Below are 17,041 nucleotides of genomic sequence, written 5' to 3'. Positions count from 1 at the left end.
ATATCATTGACAAGACACCATGAGCTACTCTTGCAGACTGCCTGCACTGCTCATAAAACTTCATATCTGCCTGCACAATTACACCCAGGTCCTCTTCATTCTCTGTCAGTGTAGTAGCACACAGTTCATATTTTACCTGGGGTTACTGCTTCCCGTATGCAGTACTTTACATTTGTCATGTTAAACTTCAGCTGACACCTCTCAGCCCTTCTGCTGAGAGTGTCTTAACAACCCTGCCAACCTTCGTATTGTCTGCAAACCTGGACATTAAGCCTGATATTATTGTTATTATTATTATTATCCATTTATTAACCACAAGAAACTGTGGGTCACCCCGGGACGGCAGTGTGCCTGGAGGGTGAGAGATTTACATACTGAGGTGCGAGGAATCACATGTACAGTGTGGTTCCTCACACCTCAGTTAAACTAACAGGTCTGTAATTACTTGTGTCGCCCTTTGATCTCCTTTGTGAATTGGGGTCATATTTGCACATCTCCAGTCCATGGGTACATCCCCTGAGTCCAAGGAAGCTCTCATAATTATGGCTATGGGTTTGTTTACTTCCTTACCTCCTTTAATATAACTGGATAGATCCCATCCACCCCAGGTGCATTTCTTATGTTTATCTTCAACAATTTCTCCTTCACTTTGCTCTCGGTTATTACAAAATTATCTAGCTCACTGCCAGAGTTTAATTCACCTCTGGCATTCCCCTCCCTGAATAACTCCTCATGTGTGAATGTAGATGTAAAATACTCATATAGTTTGATAGCTACCTGAGCAGGATCATCAACAGTTGAACCATCGATATCCAGTGGACCAATCTGATACATCCCCTTCCTTCTAGAGTTTACAAAAGTAAAGAACTCTCTGCTGTTTTTCTTTGCATCCTTTCCCAAAGATTTCTCGTAATCTGACTTTGCCTGCCTAACCTCCTTTGTGACTTGGTTACAGACCAGCTTATATCTATCATTGGCTTCCATGTCGCCCATTAATTTTTTTTTTTTTTTTTGTTATGAAAACCCCAAACACGAAAGGTATCAAAACCTATAGTACATGGGTTGAAGGAGAAGTATGGGGGGAGGGAGATGCCAGAAACTTTGCTATAGAGACTAAACATGGGTTTCACCACTTCAAGCCTCCAATAAGCAAAGTGGTGGTATTTCATCGGTTGATGAAAGTCATCCACCACCTACAAAAGTCATCCACCACCTACATATGTATCCCATGCATTTTTCTTTTTTGCATGTTTTTTTGCTTGTTTATACATGGCCATCACAGATATTTATGAAGGCTTCATTATTAAGAAGTATAACTGATGTAGACATTTTGACGATTTACGTTATGAATTTAAAGAAATACTTATTAAGTTCTGCTTTTTTTTTATTGTAGATATTTAATTGTCTTCCTATGAGCATTCATACTTCTTAGCAGTTGTCACCCACTTTATGGTGGCAACTAAGAAATATAGAAGTTAAAACCCATAAGCAGACAGAAAAAACTATTTTCTATTTCTTTGTCAGTTGCATTACTGTGTAATCTATTATATTCTCAACACGGTTGGAATGACTGCTCTAATTATTGTCTGCTTTGCCATCATTTGCAAAAAATAAATAAATGAAAATATCTTATACATGTGTATTTTGGTAGTTCTTGTTAACATTTCCTTTTAAAAATTAAATTTATTTGTTAAATTAAAATATATATTAAATTATGGAATATTTTAGAGATATGGAATATATTTTTATTACTTTTTTTATACTTTATTTTTTTACAGAACTACAATAAATCTCGTATTCATTCATTTAGAGGAGCAAAACACATTCACATGTTTCTTGATGAAAGGCCAATATTTAAAGGTGAGATTGCTCAAGCATGTGGAGGAATTCAGGGCAGTACTGATGCATTTGGAGATGTAAGTTGCTATTATTATTACTACCACCTTAACCTCGTTAGTGCCAGTTTTTATCTTTGCAATGCATTCAAGGTCTGGTCAAAAAATATAGATTATGCTTTGTTCAAAATTGAGGCAACAGAATGCATTGTGACAAAGCATAATGTGTTTAGACAGTGTCATCCTTACACAGTAAGCTGTTCACTTGCTTATGACAGTCTGTTACTTTCAGCCAATAACAAAGACATGTTTTTACATCTTATTATATTTCAAAATGTGAGATATTCAACACAGATTGTGTGCGCATATGAGTTAAATATCAAAATTCAGTTTGTGTTAAATTTTGGTTTTAAATAAGAAAACTACAACTGAAACACTTGATCTTCTTAAAACAGGCAAAGTGGAAGACTTCTTTTTTCCTTCTGACCCAGTAAAGTTGTGATGGTGTTGTTATCCACCACAAACACACTCCAGAGGGACAAATGATTATGAGTTCAGCATTTAAGTCCTGTAATGCCTTTGTGATGCAGTTCAAAGAAAAAGATGGAAAAGTGGAATTCCAAAGACTAGTTCTTCACAATAATGACATCACATTCATTACTACTTGTACAGACTTTTTGGTGAAACATTGAATTCCTTAAATGCAGCAATCTTTGATTCACCATGTAAGGCCCCTCCCCTTCTTGTAGACTGAAAAAACCCTGAAATGACATGATTTGGTGACATACAAACAATAAAGAATAATACAGTGGTTCAACTTTTGTCAATTTGAAAATTGGCTTACCAGAAATGCTTCCAAGAATTGGAAAATCATTGAGCTAAGTGTGCCACCTTGAAAGGATATTTCAAAGGGTATTAAGTTGCCCACTCCCATCTTCTTCTTCCTCTGGCATTATAACCCAGGGTGCCGACCGGGCTAGCCGGGTGGGTAAAGTGCCTGCCTGGCAACCCAAAGGTCGCAGGTTTGAATCCCATCTCGGGCTTGGATCAGAGTAGTGCAAAAACCTTGGGAGGTGCATTATGGCCACAGAAGCCGATGCACTGTTATACTGGGGGGGGGGGGGTTATATACTTCTTACTATTTATTAATTACTTACTTTCGTTCGTTCGGACTTCTCTGGACAACACATCTGTATGGCGGGACGTTTTCCTTCCTTAATCATTTGTTCAATCATAACCCCAGTATACTCATGTGATTGTTTAGTGGTTTTTCATATTAGGACAATGATCTCGGCCCTCGGTAAACTATTCAAGGGAATAGGAACTGCAGCTTCGATCAGGCGTTGTGAAAATACTCAAACTCTTTCCAATTATAGGTAGAAATTCGAGTACCCGCGGTATCAGTTCTATTATATAATTCTTTGCTTACTCATTCGTGTGAATAGAGGCATATGATAGGCCTGAGGCATATGTTTAAAACAAAAATATAGTTTAATATACTCCACTATAGAATTGATACATGTATGAAAACTACTGCCCTAGCGGCAGTGACAAGCAAATCCTAAATCATTTGGTTACAATAATATAAACTGACTTTATGGAAGTATTTAAGAGTTCTTAGCATTTATTGATGTTTTGGAAATTAATGGGTTCTTCACATAGGTGTTCTTCGTGTGGATACTTCATCTCAGGCAAGGACTAGCATATGACATAATGGTTGTACAAACATGATGGGGTCAATACTAAAAATACTGCACTATTTAGGATAGCATGCTTAAGATACATCCTCTACCTATTGTTAATTTGTGAAACTGACAATCTAAGTGATGCGCTATTTAAGATAGCGGTATTAGGACATTTTACAATTTATCAATGCTAACATAATTAATTATATTATTGAGGAGTAAGGTTTATGTATAGCTGTGGGATGACTTACCTAAATACGGATGACTCATTCTACGGGGGCGGAACTCGGTGAGGGGATTCCGTGCTTTCGCAGCCTTCCTTCGGGTTCTGCTATCTTCGCTCGCTCATTCTATATCTTCTTGCGCTGTTCTTCAAGCTTCTCTCTGTACAGTCATTCTGTAACGTAATTCCCGTTTCCAAAAACTTACTGTATTTTTCACTCTCTCTCATACAGACTAACTAACCGACTGCTTCTACCAAAAGCCACCACACAGCAACCCCCTTTCGCTCATCGTCCACCAGGGTATATGCTCCTTATCGCATGAACTTTCGCCTCACACCGAGCTTGAACTAGGGTGGGACACTTTTCTCACGCGGTCAACATCAGACACACTGACCAGTATTTGTCAGGGAGAGCGAAGCTCGTATTTTCGTGGACTTGTGAACTTACTTCTACGTAGCGACTGTTATCTTCAGTTAGGAAAATAATGGCAAAGGGAATTTATAACTGAGAAAGCAACTAAGTCGAATTTAACCATTCTATATTTGACAAGAAACTGATAGCGGTTACTCATGTACGATTGGCATTTATATTTTCTGCTGAAACGGTCAAAACAACTCTTTAGCAAGAAGGGGCACAGCAAAGGGGGGGGGGAAATGCATGGGAAATATCTGTAAATTAATATGAAAAATGTGGGCATTTTACACTCCTCGCCACTACCGCTGAGGATTTCAGTCTGGGTACACAACTAAGACTGAAATTCTCAACGTCCCTACTGGGGCTTTGACTTTTGTCAGGGGGGGACAACATAAACATTCCTCCTCTTACAGTATGTAAAAGAAACTTAATTACTAACATATTATATGGATATAATCAAATAAAATACAAGACAAACAAAACAAAGCGTATAGCACTTAGTTCACTGTGTGGACTTAATGTATTCACACTTCTCAATGCTGTTCGCTCTCCACATGGAGGCCATTGTCTGCACCCATCTGTTGAGAAATTGTTTGTTTTTTTTTTTTTTTTTTTTCCTCACCACTAAAGTCCGTGCTTCAGTTAACAGTTTCCCTGGTTTAAATAAGTGAGCATTTTGAAGCACAACAGAAAACAGATCTGGACTTCCAGGCTGATGTTGTCAGGCAGTAAAAGAAAAGTTCTTCTGTAGTCCATGATACGGTGAGGTTATTCTTCAGCAGGCTGGAGACACACAAAAGGAGCTTATCCCTCCAAGGAATGTTCTGGGCACTGCTTTTGTTCATAGTCCTTACTTGGCTCACAGGCACGACATAAAACATAAACAATCACACAATTAGTAACTGTCCTTAGGTCATGGACACAAAGCATCTGAAGTTAATTAAGCAAGTACATTATAATTGTATACATGTAACTAAACATCACAATAACATAGACATGAACTAATAACTAAAATGGAACACTGCAACATACATAAAAGAAATATCATATATGTAAAGCTGATAAAAATATTAAAGTTAGGTCTATAAAATATATATATGTATATATATAATTTTTCTTTTGAATATTGTAGACCTTAGCAATCTCCTTACACAGAAATGAATGGAATTACAATCTCTTCTGTCTCCACGTTTGGCCTTGTCTTTCTTGGCTGTTAACACATGGCCTTGTGGTAAACCACTTTCACTATTCAGTTCTCAGGAAGAGCTTTTCTTGCCTTCACTAGACCGATGAATTCCAGCCACTGGGTGCAAAGGTTCACTGTGCGGACTGCACAGTGGTCCGCCGGGTGGTTCCAGGGACAATGAAAGGGATTGTTTCTTGCATCAGGCAAGAATTCTGGATCGGGACAGGAGAAGACTTTAGCATCCACCACAGTCCGGAAGGGAAGGACTTTTTCCAGGCTTCGTGCCTTTCTTTCTCCTATAGCTATGATCGTTTGGTATGGCTTCGTAAGGATGCTTAACCATGATCCGAAATGCCGAGATGCAAACGCTCCTGCCTTTGGGGTTGATGCAATATACTGATGGTCCCAACTTACTAGGGCAATCTCCTCTACTTTGAGTGCACTTTCTTGGTTACTGGCAAATAGAAAATCAATGACGATCCACTTCGAGAAAGGAGGAAGTGATCCAAGGGGGTGTGTCGTTGGTGACCGGGGAAGGGCAGGTGTGCACCAGGTTGGGCGGACAAAGCGATTCACCATCCCAAGTCTATGTTTTGAAACCTGCACCTCACCTTTCCAATTTAGGAAACTTCTCGTGCCATGGTTCTCATAGTGGCAGGGAAAACGCATTTCCAGGGCTGCCTTAAGTTTCCTCCTCATGGGTTGAGACCGCCTTACTTCCTTTTGTTTCCGCTCTTGCTGGGAAAGCTGCTGCGGGGTTAGAATCAGCTCAGCTCCGGAGGACTCCTGACAAGGACTTATGGGTTGATTAGGCGCTGGGATCTCCATTTCTGTGGGGGTCGCCCTCTGTATCCAACATAAAGGTGCTAGGAGGAAGGTCAGCATTGTAGCGATGAGGCATCGTACAGACTTGTGAAACTCCACCATCGCGACTAAACAAGGACGGATAAACACGACTAGTTAGTGAAGAAAATACTTCTGTTTATGCATTCCATCCATCCTCTCTTCCATACTAAAGATTTGCCCCACTTACACATCTTTTCCTCCTTATACTTTCGAATCCCGGGTGAGGGAGTATTTGGTACCATACATACTCCACATTTACCTTTCATTCATTCTTCCTGCTCTCACTCACAACCTCAAATGTCACTTTCTTGATTTCCTTGCATACCTCTCCGAAGACGAATTACTCAATTCATTTGCAAAATCAAACATGCCATGCATGGAGAAAAAACTAATATCCCCATCAGAAAACAAAAACTTTAGAAATCATTCTCTTATTTTAAAATAGCCCTTGATTCTCCTAATTAGCACAATGTTTTGTTTATCAGCAGTCTGGATTTTTGAAGGCACAAACATGAGTACACTACTTCAGCAATCTTGTTTCTGTTTTTTTTTTTTTTTTTTTTTATAGTCAATATTACCTATATGTTTTGTTCTATATTGACCTTCTTACATTAATGCACTATCACTTACTCCCTACTGTCATACATGATGAAGTTCTCATTAGTAGGTAAACTTTATTCAAAAAGAAATTATTGACGGAATTAGAATTCTGATTAATATTGTTTTGAGGATTTCTTTCCACAGTAAAGTTTTTTTTTTTTTTTTTTTAATATATATTATTTATATATATGTAGTACAAGAAGATGGATCCCAAGTCTAGATCTTGAAGTTCAGAAGTTACCTCCTATTCACTTAAATTTTTTTTTTCTCTGGAAAGTGATAAAAACAACTTGTGACTGGGAGGAACCAGCCGTCCCCAGGCCAATTGCCCTATCCTCTCTCCAAAAGAAACCAAATATTATCTCCCTCTTGTTCTCCCTTTTTTTTTTTTTTTTTTTTTTTCCTTAGGATCCTCTCTCTTGACTTTTGGATTTCGATGTGCAATGAGAGAGAGGGAAAACAAAAAGTGACTAGGGGATTTCCGGACATTCCCTCAGCCACCTGTATCCTTCCTCTCTCCATTTTTATACTGCATAATTTCATAAAGTCTAGATATATTTGGTGGAGAAAGGTGTTTGCTTTAATAGTATTAGCTCAATGGTCATATTTGAATAGAATTCGGATACAAAATCTCTGGTTTTTTTTTCAAGGTTCATTGGAGTGGTTCGTGCTTCTGCGTGAGATTTATAAAGATAAATTAATTCTATTTTCCTACTTGTGCCATGTCATTCAATTTGCCATCCATTTATCTGGCTGCTGATAAAACACACTGCCAGAATCCAACAAAACTGATCAATTTCTTCACCTCTGTGGTCAGTTATGTACTTTGATCCTTTTCTTATCATAACTTCGCTTATCCCCTCTCTCTTTCTCTTGAAATAACACAAGTGTTTTTTTTTTTCACATTAGTACAGGAAGATGATCTACTTATCTAAAATCTTGATCTCCTGATGTCATAAATTTTTTTTTTTTGTACTGGTAAAGTGATATGTAAATTAAAAAGAAACCTTTTCTCAATGGTCCTACCACAGTTTAAGCATAAATGCAAATTAAATTCCCAATCATTCCTCATTCTCTCCTCAAAAAAAAAGACTTGTGCTTGCTCTTCACATCTGCTCCTATAGTTCTCAGTATTCTCTGTCCCTTTCATCTCATGCATTATTATGCAGGGGATGTGTATACAGGTGTATATCCCTTCCTCCTTCTCCTATTTAGCTATTTGATACAGATTCGGAATCGAACCTTTTGTACATTGAATGCCTTACAAGAATGCTAAAAAGATTTTTTTTTTTTTTTTTTTGAATTTTCTGGTACTGGTTCTCAAACTGGTCGTTCGGTGTACACAACTGTCTTGCCAAAGCATTCACTTTGCTAGCAACTGCAATTATGGCTTGTTTCTCCTTGAAATCGATACACTTCGCTATCCTTACTTTAGTCTCTCCAGGCATCTCTCAGAATACCTGCCAGATCAGAACTACTGCCATCGCTTGGTCGAAGGTATCTCTCAGCAAGATGTGGACCCAATATCCACTGAACTGCTCTTTCTATCCTATCTGGTGGCTCGCTTTGGCTTGTGTTTGCTTGAGTGTTGTTACTCTGATCTGGGGTGACACCTCTTTCTGCTTCAGCTACATTGCTGGGAGTGTCAACCACTGTATCTGCTCTTTCCACTGAAGCTGTCTCTGGTACTAATTCCTCAGTTTGTGACTGGGACACCACAATTTCCTTTGGTGGGGCATGAATTACTCGGTCGCGACTACGTAAATTATATCCATGGGTCTGAGTAGGTACTTGCTCAGCTCCCTCAGGTCTCACTGAATGCTCTGTCCTTGGTTGGCCCTCCTGATTTCTTTGTGGGAGGGATGACAATGGGATTGATATGGGTAAGCTTGTCGGATTGATCCTTGTTGGTCGGGGAATTATAGGTGGGATAAGATCACAATCCTCCACTAAAGGTTCATCAAAGATCCATGTCTCTTTGGGCACTGATGCAGTGCTTGTTTGGTCTGGTGAATTGCTATCTTCTGATTCCTCTGATTCCTCTACTCTCAATTCGGGAAACACTTTCCTGTCAATAACCTTTGTCAATCTGTCCACGTGCACAATTTGTTTATCTTTAAGGTTATACAGGTGCTGTATTTCATAATTCACTAATGATGGCTGACTGATCACACGGTAGGGACCTGTGCTCAATCGAGCCAATTTCTTTGTAGTGCCCACTTTTATTTTAGGGGTAAAAAGATAAACAAGGCTTCCTACACGGATGTTTTTGTCTACTGCAACAGATGCTCTACGATCCTCTTGCCTCTGCACTGCCTCTTCCAGGTGCTGAGAGACGATTTCATAGGATCTGCGAAGGCGTGCACACAATAGTTCTGCATAGTTTTCCAAAGGCGCATATGAATGTCTCTCTTTGGAATGCCATAAGTCGGAAGGCAACACCAAATCTCTGCCATACATTAAAAAGTTTGGCGATTCCTGTGTGGAACTATGGGTTGCCGCGTGGTACGCAGCGATTGCTAGTGGGGCCATGACATCCCAGTCCGTTTGAGACTCGTTCACTACATGAGACAGGATGTTTGCCAAGGTGCGGTTTAGACGTTCGACCTTTGCATTGGCTTGGGGGTGGAAGGAACTCGTATGAAGCTGATGAATATCTAGCTTTTTACACACCTGTCGTAACAGTGATGACATGAAGTTAGTGCCCTGATCTGTTAGGATGTATTTAGGAATCCCATGTCTCGAGATCACATTGTTTATGAAAGCTGTGGCCACTTCCTCAGCCTTCTGGGTATAAAGCGGGCTTACTTCTGCGTAACGGGTAAAATTGTCTATTGCCATCAGTAAATATTTGTGCCCTTTCAAAGTCATTGGAAGGGGTCCCAAAATGTCCAAGGACACTCGGACCCAAGGTGAGTTCTCATTAGGAACTCTCATCAGGGCTGCTTTTGCCTTAGGGTTATACCCTCTACGCTCCAAACACGATGGACAAGTCTCCACATAATTCTTGACGTCGCCAAAAAGGCCTAGCCAGAAAAAGTGTTTTCTAACCTTCTCTAACGTCTTGTGTAGGGCCAGGTGGCCCCCGCTGAGAAAACCGTCGTGACAGGACTTCAACACTTCTGCTTTCAAGCTGGTTGGAACTACTAACTGTTCACAGGGCTCTGAGCGAGTAGCTCCATGGTCAGGTAAAGTGTAGTGATACAGTATCCTGTCCTCACTCAGATAGAAGGAATCTGGGACTTTGCTTGTTGCCTGTAGTGTTCCTTCTAATTGCTCAATTAACTCCTGCAAATTAGGGTCCTCTCTTTGGAGATTCCTAATCAAAGTTCTGGTTTGTTGTTGCGGCATGATCAGTGACTCTATGGTGGGATTTGCTGCTATAGGAGCAACTAATTCAGCAGTTTTGGATTTCTTAAGCCCCTTTTGTCTTTCCTCTTCCTCTAACACTGGCCTTGAAAGGAAATCGGCATTTGAGTGAAGTCGACCCGGCCTGTATATGATTTTGAAATTGTATTCTTGTAGAAGCATACTCCAGCGAGCTAATCTGGGGGATGGATTCTTTAAGTGAAGAAGATAGCTTAATGGTTGGTGGTCTGTTATTAGTGTGAAACTGGAGGCTATTAAGAATGGTCTGAACTGTGATACCGCAAAGACTATTGCCAAAGCTTCCTTTTCTGTGGTACTATACATAGTCTCTGCTTTCTTTAGTAGTCTGGAGGCGTAAGCGATTGGCTGTCTTTGATTTTCGTCAACTTGTTGCTCTAGCACGGCCGAGATTGCATAATTAGATGCGTCAGAGGACACAAAAAATGGTTTAGAAAAGTCAGGGTAAATCAATAGGGGTGGTGTGGTCAAAGCGACCTTCAGCTTGTCGAAGGCCTCTTGGGCGGCACTGTTCCAGAAAAAGGGGGTGTTCTTTTTTGTAAGTTGGGTTAGCGGCCTGACTATCTCTGCGTACTCTGGGACAAACTTTCTGTAAAATCCTGTCATCCCAAGAAACGATCGCACTTGCTTCATTGTTCTTGGCTCTCGACACTCTCGAACGGCCTTCACGTTCGCTGGATCGGGACGGACACCGTCCTTATCAATGAGATGACCTAAGTATTTTATTTGCTCTTTTAGGAACTCACTTCTTTGGTTTCAGCTTCAGATCGTACTTTCTCAGGCGCTGGAAAACTTTCTCAAGCTTCGAAAGGTGTGAGGACCAAGATTTCGACACTATGATTATGTCATCTAAGTAAGCGAAAATGGAATCTCGTTGTAAATTATCCAAGACAAGCCCCATTGCTCTCACAAAACTAGATGGCGCGTTTTTTAACCCAAAAGGCATGCGCCGGTATTGTAGCAGCGATTCCCCTGTAGTAAAAGCTGTCTTGTGGCGGTCCGCGGGGTGCACTTCAATCTGGTGGAATCCGGCTTCGAGGTCCAAAGAGCTGAAGTAGCGCGCGCCTCCCAGAAGTTCAAGTATCTCACTCATGGAAGGGATCGGGTATGCGTCGGAGATCGTCTTGGCGTTAAGTTTCCTAAAATCAATACATAACCTGTATCCCCCACCTCGCTTCTTCACCAGAACAATGGGCGCGGCATACGGAGAACAGCTGGGTTCAATGATGTTTGAATCTAGGAGTTCTTGGACCTGGTTGCGAATCTCATCCTTTAGTAAAAAGGGGGTTCTGTAAGCATTCTGTCTAACAGGAATGTTGTCTGTCAATTTAATTCTGTGTTGGATAACTTTTGAGTTGCCTAGTTGGGCTGGTGATTTGGCAAACACATCCCAGTATTTGCGTAACAGGTCTGATAATTGGTGTCTTTGATCGGCAGTCAGGTGATCAAGCTTAAAGTCCTCTATGGTCACTGGAGAAACTTCCCTTTTGCCTCTTTCCTGGCTCTTAGGGTTAATTGATTGAGGATTCAGGTTCTCCAGACACGCAATACCCATGCCTTTTGGAAGATGCAGCGGTTCCGCTGTTAAATTGGCGACGAGCACAGATATTTTCCCACTTTCGTCTACCTGGTCTATCGAATATTTCACTGCTAAATCATCCCGGCTTAAGTTTGAATTTGGCCCTGCTAATACTAGTTGTTTGGGAGGAGCAGCAAGCTGGTCACAAGATACTGTTACCACCTGTTCTGTGCTTGCTGGGAGCACATGTTTACATGTAAGCTTAGCAACTGTGGGTGTGGAATCCACCAATTGTTGCCGAATATCCTCTTCCCTCAGGCAAATCCCTAATGGAACTGATCGTATGATCCCTTTACCTAAGTCTAGGCTGAATGAAAACTTCCTTAATATGTTCAAGCCGAGGATGATATCATATTTGCCACTAAAATTTTTTGAAGTAACCAGAATTTTCTCCCTAAAAGTTGCCTTATCTAATTTAATATTAGCAGTTACTGTAGTGTGTATTGGCACAATATTTCCCGAAACTCCGGTTACAGTTAATTCTGGAGGTCTGAAATCTAACGATGTATCATTTTTAATTTTATTAAATAAATCTGCACTCATTAAAGAAACGCCAGCACCTGTGTCTAAAAGAAATCTAGTTTTAATGTTTTGTACAGAACCCAATACCACAGGTAGTTTAGTATTATCCTCCAGAATGTAAATGCCATGTTGTGTTCTGATGTCTCTGACTTCTGGCTTACTAACTTTACTAAAGTTAGGGGTTGGCAAAAGGGTTTTATTACATCGCGAATCCTTCCTATTAAGTTTCGAACCCCTTTTTAGTCATAAATTTCTATCTCTATCTCGCCTGTAGCTTCCAGTATTTGTATAATTATTTTGTCTGCCCTGAAATGTTTTTGGCCGAATTTGCCCCTGAATATGCTCATTCCTATATGTTCCTCTCCTTATCCTAGAATAAGAGTCTATATTACTCCTATTATGATCAGCATAATACATTCTATTGGCGGCTTGATCTCGATTTTCATTAAAATTACAATATCGATTGTTAGCATAGGACGTCCTAACTTTTGGGGATGCAGTGTACACATCCGTTTCGTAATTCGTGCACGGGCGGCTGCGGAACAGTTGGGTGGGTTGATGGAAGCTGGGACGGCCGTCAAAAATGCGTCTTTCCCTTCGTTCGCGATTGTTTACCATATTTCTGGCTGCCTGCTGCCGGCCGTAGTATGGCAAGATTATGCGTCTTTCCGGGCGGTCAACGACCTCTGGTCTGAAGGTCACGTTAGCGTCGGTTAGCGGATCTACTGCGCTGTCCGAGTGGAGGTAGGTAGCGCCTAATGCTGCCTGACCGTGGGGAGGGGGAAATTTTCCCACCTTCATAGTTTGCATCTGCTGACTCAGGGCGGCTATCTGTGTCTCTAAATTGTTGATTGTTGCGTGATTTATTGATAATGAACTTAACGATTGTTGTAAGTCGCGTATTTGATCTTGAATGGGTTCAAGAATGTGTTTGGGATTGTTTTCCTGTCGCTCCCGTTCATTCTCGGCCCTTACAGGACTATTAATAACATGTACAGGGACAGTTTTTGTGTGAGTAAGTTGGTCATTAATTTCCTCTCTTTTCGAAATCTCAATTGCCTGTGAAAAAGTTAAAGGGTTGTGTGTGAGCACCATTTTTCTAATTTTCCCCGATATGCCCCTAAGGAATTGGGCCAGCATTGCCTGGTCTAAAATGTTTAATACTTCAGGTGTCTCTCCCTGAATTTTGAAAGCTGCCCTTGCCAAATTCCTCACGCGCACGCTATAACTCGCAATGGTTTCCGAAGGTCCTTGCACAGCACTGGCGAACTGCTGAAGGGAAGTGATAATTGGTTCCGTTTTTTCGAACTGAGCTAAAAAAGCATTCTTAAATATGTTGTAATTCTTTTCCCCGCGTAATTCAAAGGATTGGGCTAAAAAGTCCGCTGCCGAAGCGCGAAGTTTAGATTTCGAGACTGCCAAAAGTTCTCTGTGTCCCCAGAGTGCTAATTCTCCCACACTCTCCAAAGTTTCGAAAAACAATTGGACTGAAGGGCCTTCATCATTTTTGCCAAAGAATAATGGCACAAGGCTTAAAAATCCCGCGATATTTGCTGTATGCGATCTGTCTGGTTCTGGGGTGGGTGGTGGCTGTTGTGTTTGAGGTAGGGGGGATGATATTCCTGTTGTTTGAGGAATTTGATCCTCCATTTTTTTTTTTTTTTTTTTTAAATTTACTAGGAATTGGGAAATTTAATTGCTAATTTTGGGCCCCTGTCTTCCAAAATAATGTGACTTACCTGTTGCTGAAACAAAATTATGATGTTAGTAATCACTTATTTAAAACAAGAGTGTGTTATAGCATGTAGTCATTTGTTTATTAAATCTAATTATAAAAATAGCAATAATTTATTAATTAGTGTAGATGTCCTGTGTTGTTGCAAAGGAGTAATGCCTCCTACCTATTCTCTTAGTGCACGAAATCAACAATCTTACTACTTATCAGTAATCCCTTTAGATTCTTTCTCTTTGTGACTTCTTCTTCTGTGTAGACAGTTTTTCATCCCGCAAAATATTTAATCCTGGACACAATTGGCACAAGTGTTATACTGGGGGGGGGGGGTTATTATACTTCTTGCTTGCTTATTAATTACTTACTTTCGTTCGTTCGGACTTCTCTGGACAACACATCTGTATGGCGGGACGTTTTCCTTCCTTAATCATTTGTTCAATCATAACCCCAGTATACTCATGTGATTGTTTAGTGGTTTTTCATATTAGGACAATGATCTCGGCCCTCGGTAAACTATTCAAGGGAATAGGAACTGCAGCTTCGATCAGGCGTTGTGAAAATACTCAAACTCTTTCCAATTATAGGTAGAAATTCGAGTACCCGCGGTATCAGTTCTATTATATAATTCTTTGCTTACTCATTCGTGTGAATAGAGGATAGGCCTGAGGCATATGTTTAAAACAAAAATATAGTTTAATATACTCCACTATAGAATTGATACATGTATGAAAACTACTGCCCTAGCGGCAGTGACAAGCAAATCCTAAATCATTTGGTTACAATAATATAAACTGACTTTATGGAAGTATTTAAGAGTTCTTAGCATGTATTGATGTTTTGGAAATTAATGGGTTCTTCACATAGGTGTTCTTCGTGTGGATACTTCATCTCAGGCAAGGACTAGCATATGACATAATGGTTGTACAAACATGATGGGGTCAATACTAAAAATACTGCACTATTTAGGATAGCATGCTTAAGATACATCCTCTACCTATTGTTAATTTGTGAAACTGACAATCTAAGTGATGCGCTATTTAAGATAGCGGTATTAGGACATTTTACAATTTATCAATGCTAACATAATTAATTATATTATTGAGGAGTAAGGTTTATGTATAGCTGTGGGATGACTTACCTAAATACGGATGACTCATTCTACGGGGGCGGAACTCGGTGAGGGGATTCCGTGCTTTCGCAGCCTTCCTTCGGGTTCTGCTATCTTCGCTCGCTCATTCTATATCTTCTTGCGCTGTTCTTCAAGCTTCTCTCTGTACAGTCATTCTGTAACGTAATTCCCGTTTCCAAAAACTTACTGTATTTTTCACTCTCTCTCATACAGACTAACTAACCGACTGCTTCTACCAAAAGCCACCACACAGCAACCCCCTTTCGCTCATCGTCCACCAGGGTATATGCTCCTTATCGCATGAACTTTCGCCTCACACCGAGCTTGAACTAGGGTGGGACACTTTTCTCACGCGGTCAACATCAGACACACTGACCAGTATTTGTCAGGGAGAGCGAAGCTCGTATTTTCGTGGACTTGTGAACTTACTTCTACGTAGCGACTGTTATCTTCAGTTAGGAAAATAATGGCAAAGGGAATTTATAACTGAGAAAGCAACTAAGTCGAATTTAACCATTCTATATTTGACAAGAAACTGATAGCGGTTACTCATGTACGATTGGCATTTATATTTTCTGCTGAAACGGTCAAAACAACTCTTTAGCAAGAAGGGGCACAGCAAAGGGGGGGGGGGAAATGCATGGGAAATATCTGTAAATTAATATGAAAAATGTGGGCATTTTACAGCACCAACAACTAACAAAAAAAAAAAATAATAATAAATAAATAACCTAGGGTGGGGCCTTCTCAACGATGTTCTACCAGTAAGCTCTCCCAGAAGTCAAACTTCTCCAACTTCTTATTCTCATGACCTTTAAGTCCTTCTATGTGACACATTTCTATGTCATCCATCCACTCCCAAAAGTATACTTATTGTCATTATATCATAGCATTCTGGATAATTTTTGAACAGAACTCATAAGTACAGAAATAATTTTTGAAATATATTCCATTATTTTCCTTTCTTAAGTTCTTAAAGAGCTTTTAGGCTGTTGGATTTACTTTTCCTGAAAAATAAATCTGCTAAGCTTTAAACATACAAAATCATTGAGCTAAGTGTTGTTGCCTTAAAGGGATACTATTTCAAAGAGGGTTAAGTTGTCCACCCTTTAATTATGCCTATTATCCCTATATCATCGTAGTAATATGGAGGCTTTGTTGAACAGAACTCCTAAGTGCAGGAATAATGCTCGAGATATATTCTGTTTTTCTCCTTTATTAATTTCTTAGAGAATTTTTGGGCTGTTGGATTTACTTCACTTGTAAATCCAATGGACTATAAAGCAAATTTGTTAAGTTATTAAACACAACTCTACATCTATTATTAGTTACATACAATTGGTGTAGCGCCCACACCACATGGAGGAACACCGCCCCTCTATGTTACCAGGCAGTACTAGGTGGTAGATGACTCTCATCAACCGGTGAAATACCACCACTTTGCTTATTGCAGGCTTGAAGTGGTGGAACCCATGTTTAGTCTCTAGAGCTAAGTTCCGGTCAACACTTCCCTATCTCTTCCCTCATGCAGTATGATTGATGACTTTTGAAGTTATGAAGAACATCGTGGCGAGATCCAATATTCCTTACATTTCGAGGGTACAGCTCTAAAACGGTATTCGCAGGCTGGCCGCTAGTTAGTACACCAGACCGAACCTATTGGTAACTCTCTAGGAGGCTTCCGGATCAGCTAGTGTATAATCTTGCTACCTCTACTCTGCTGGATAGTGACTGGAGGGAGTCCGAGTAGTGTGTATGCAGGGAGCATTGTCGAGGCCACGTTATGTCAAGGATCTGGGTATATTCTTACCATGTGTAAGCCATATCCAAATATTTCATTACTTCATACAGCATGTCCCATCCACTTTTTTTTACCATTGAATACACCATGAATTGTCAAAC

At 40.2% G+C, this 17,041-nt stretch overlaps 1 protein-coding gene across 3 annotated transcripts in view; it reads left to right on the top strand.

The window, feature by feature from the left end:
* The window catches only part of LOC150086434 (katanin-interacting protein-like), a 351,533-nt gene that overhangs the window by 235,390 nt on the left and 99,102 nt on the right, over window positions 1-17,041 (top strand). For all 3 annotated transcript variants that reach the window (XM_090372573.1, XM_090372572.1, XM_090372571.1), the window contains one exon: window positions 1,779-1,916. In XM_090372573.1, coding sequence (XP_090228699.1) covers window positions 1,779-1,916 — 138 coding nt within the window. The remainder of the gene's footprint in view (window positions 1-1,778; window positions 1,917-17,041) is intronic.

Source organism: Mastigoproctus giganteus, chromosome 4, assembly GCF_048544385.1.
Source record: "Mastigoproctus giganteus isolate SK-2022 chromosome 4, ASM4854438v1, whole genome shotgun sequence".
In the NCBI taxonomy this organism is placed as follows: domain Eukaryota; kingdom Metazoa; phylum Arthropoda; class Arachnida; order Uropygi; family Thelyphonidae; genus Mastigoproctus; species Mastigoproctus giganteus.
This window is presented reverse-complemented; position numbering and strand designations above follow the sequence as displayed.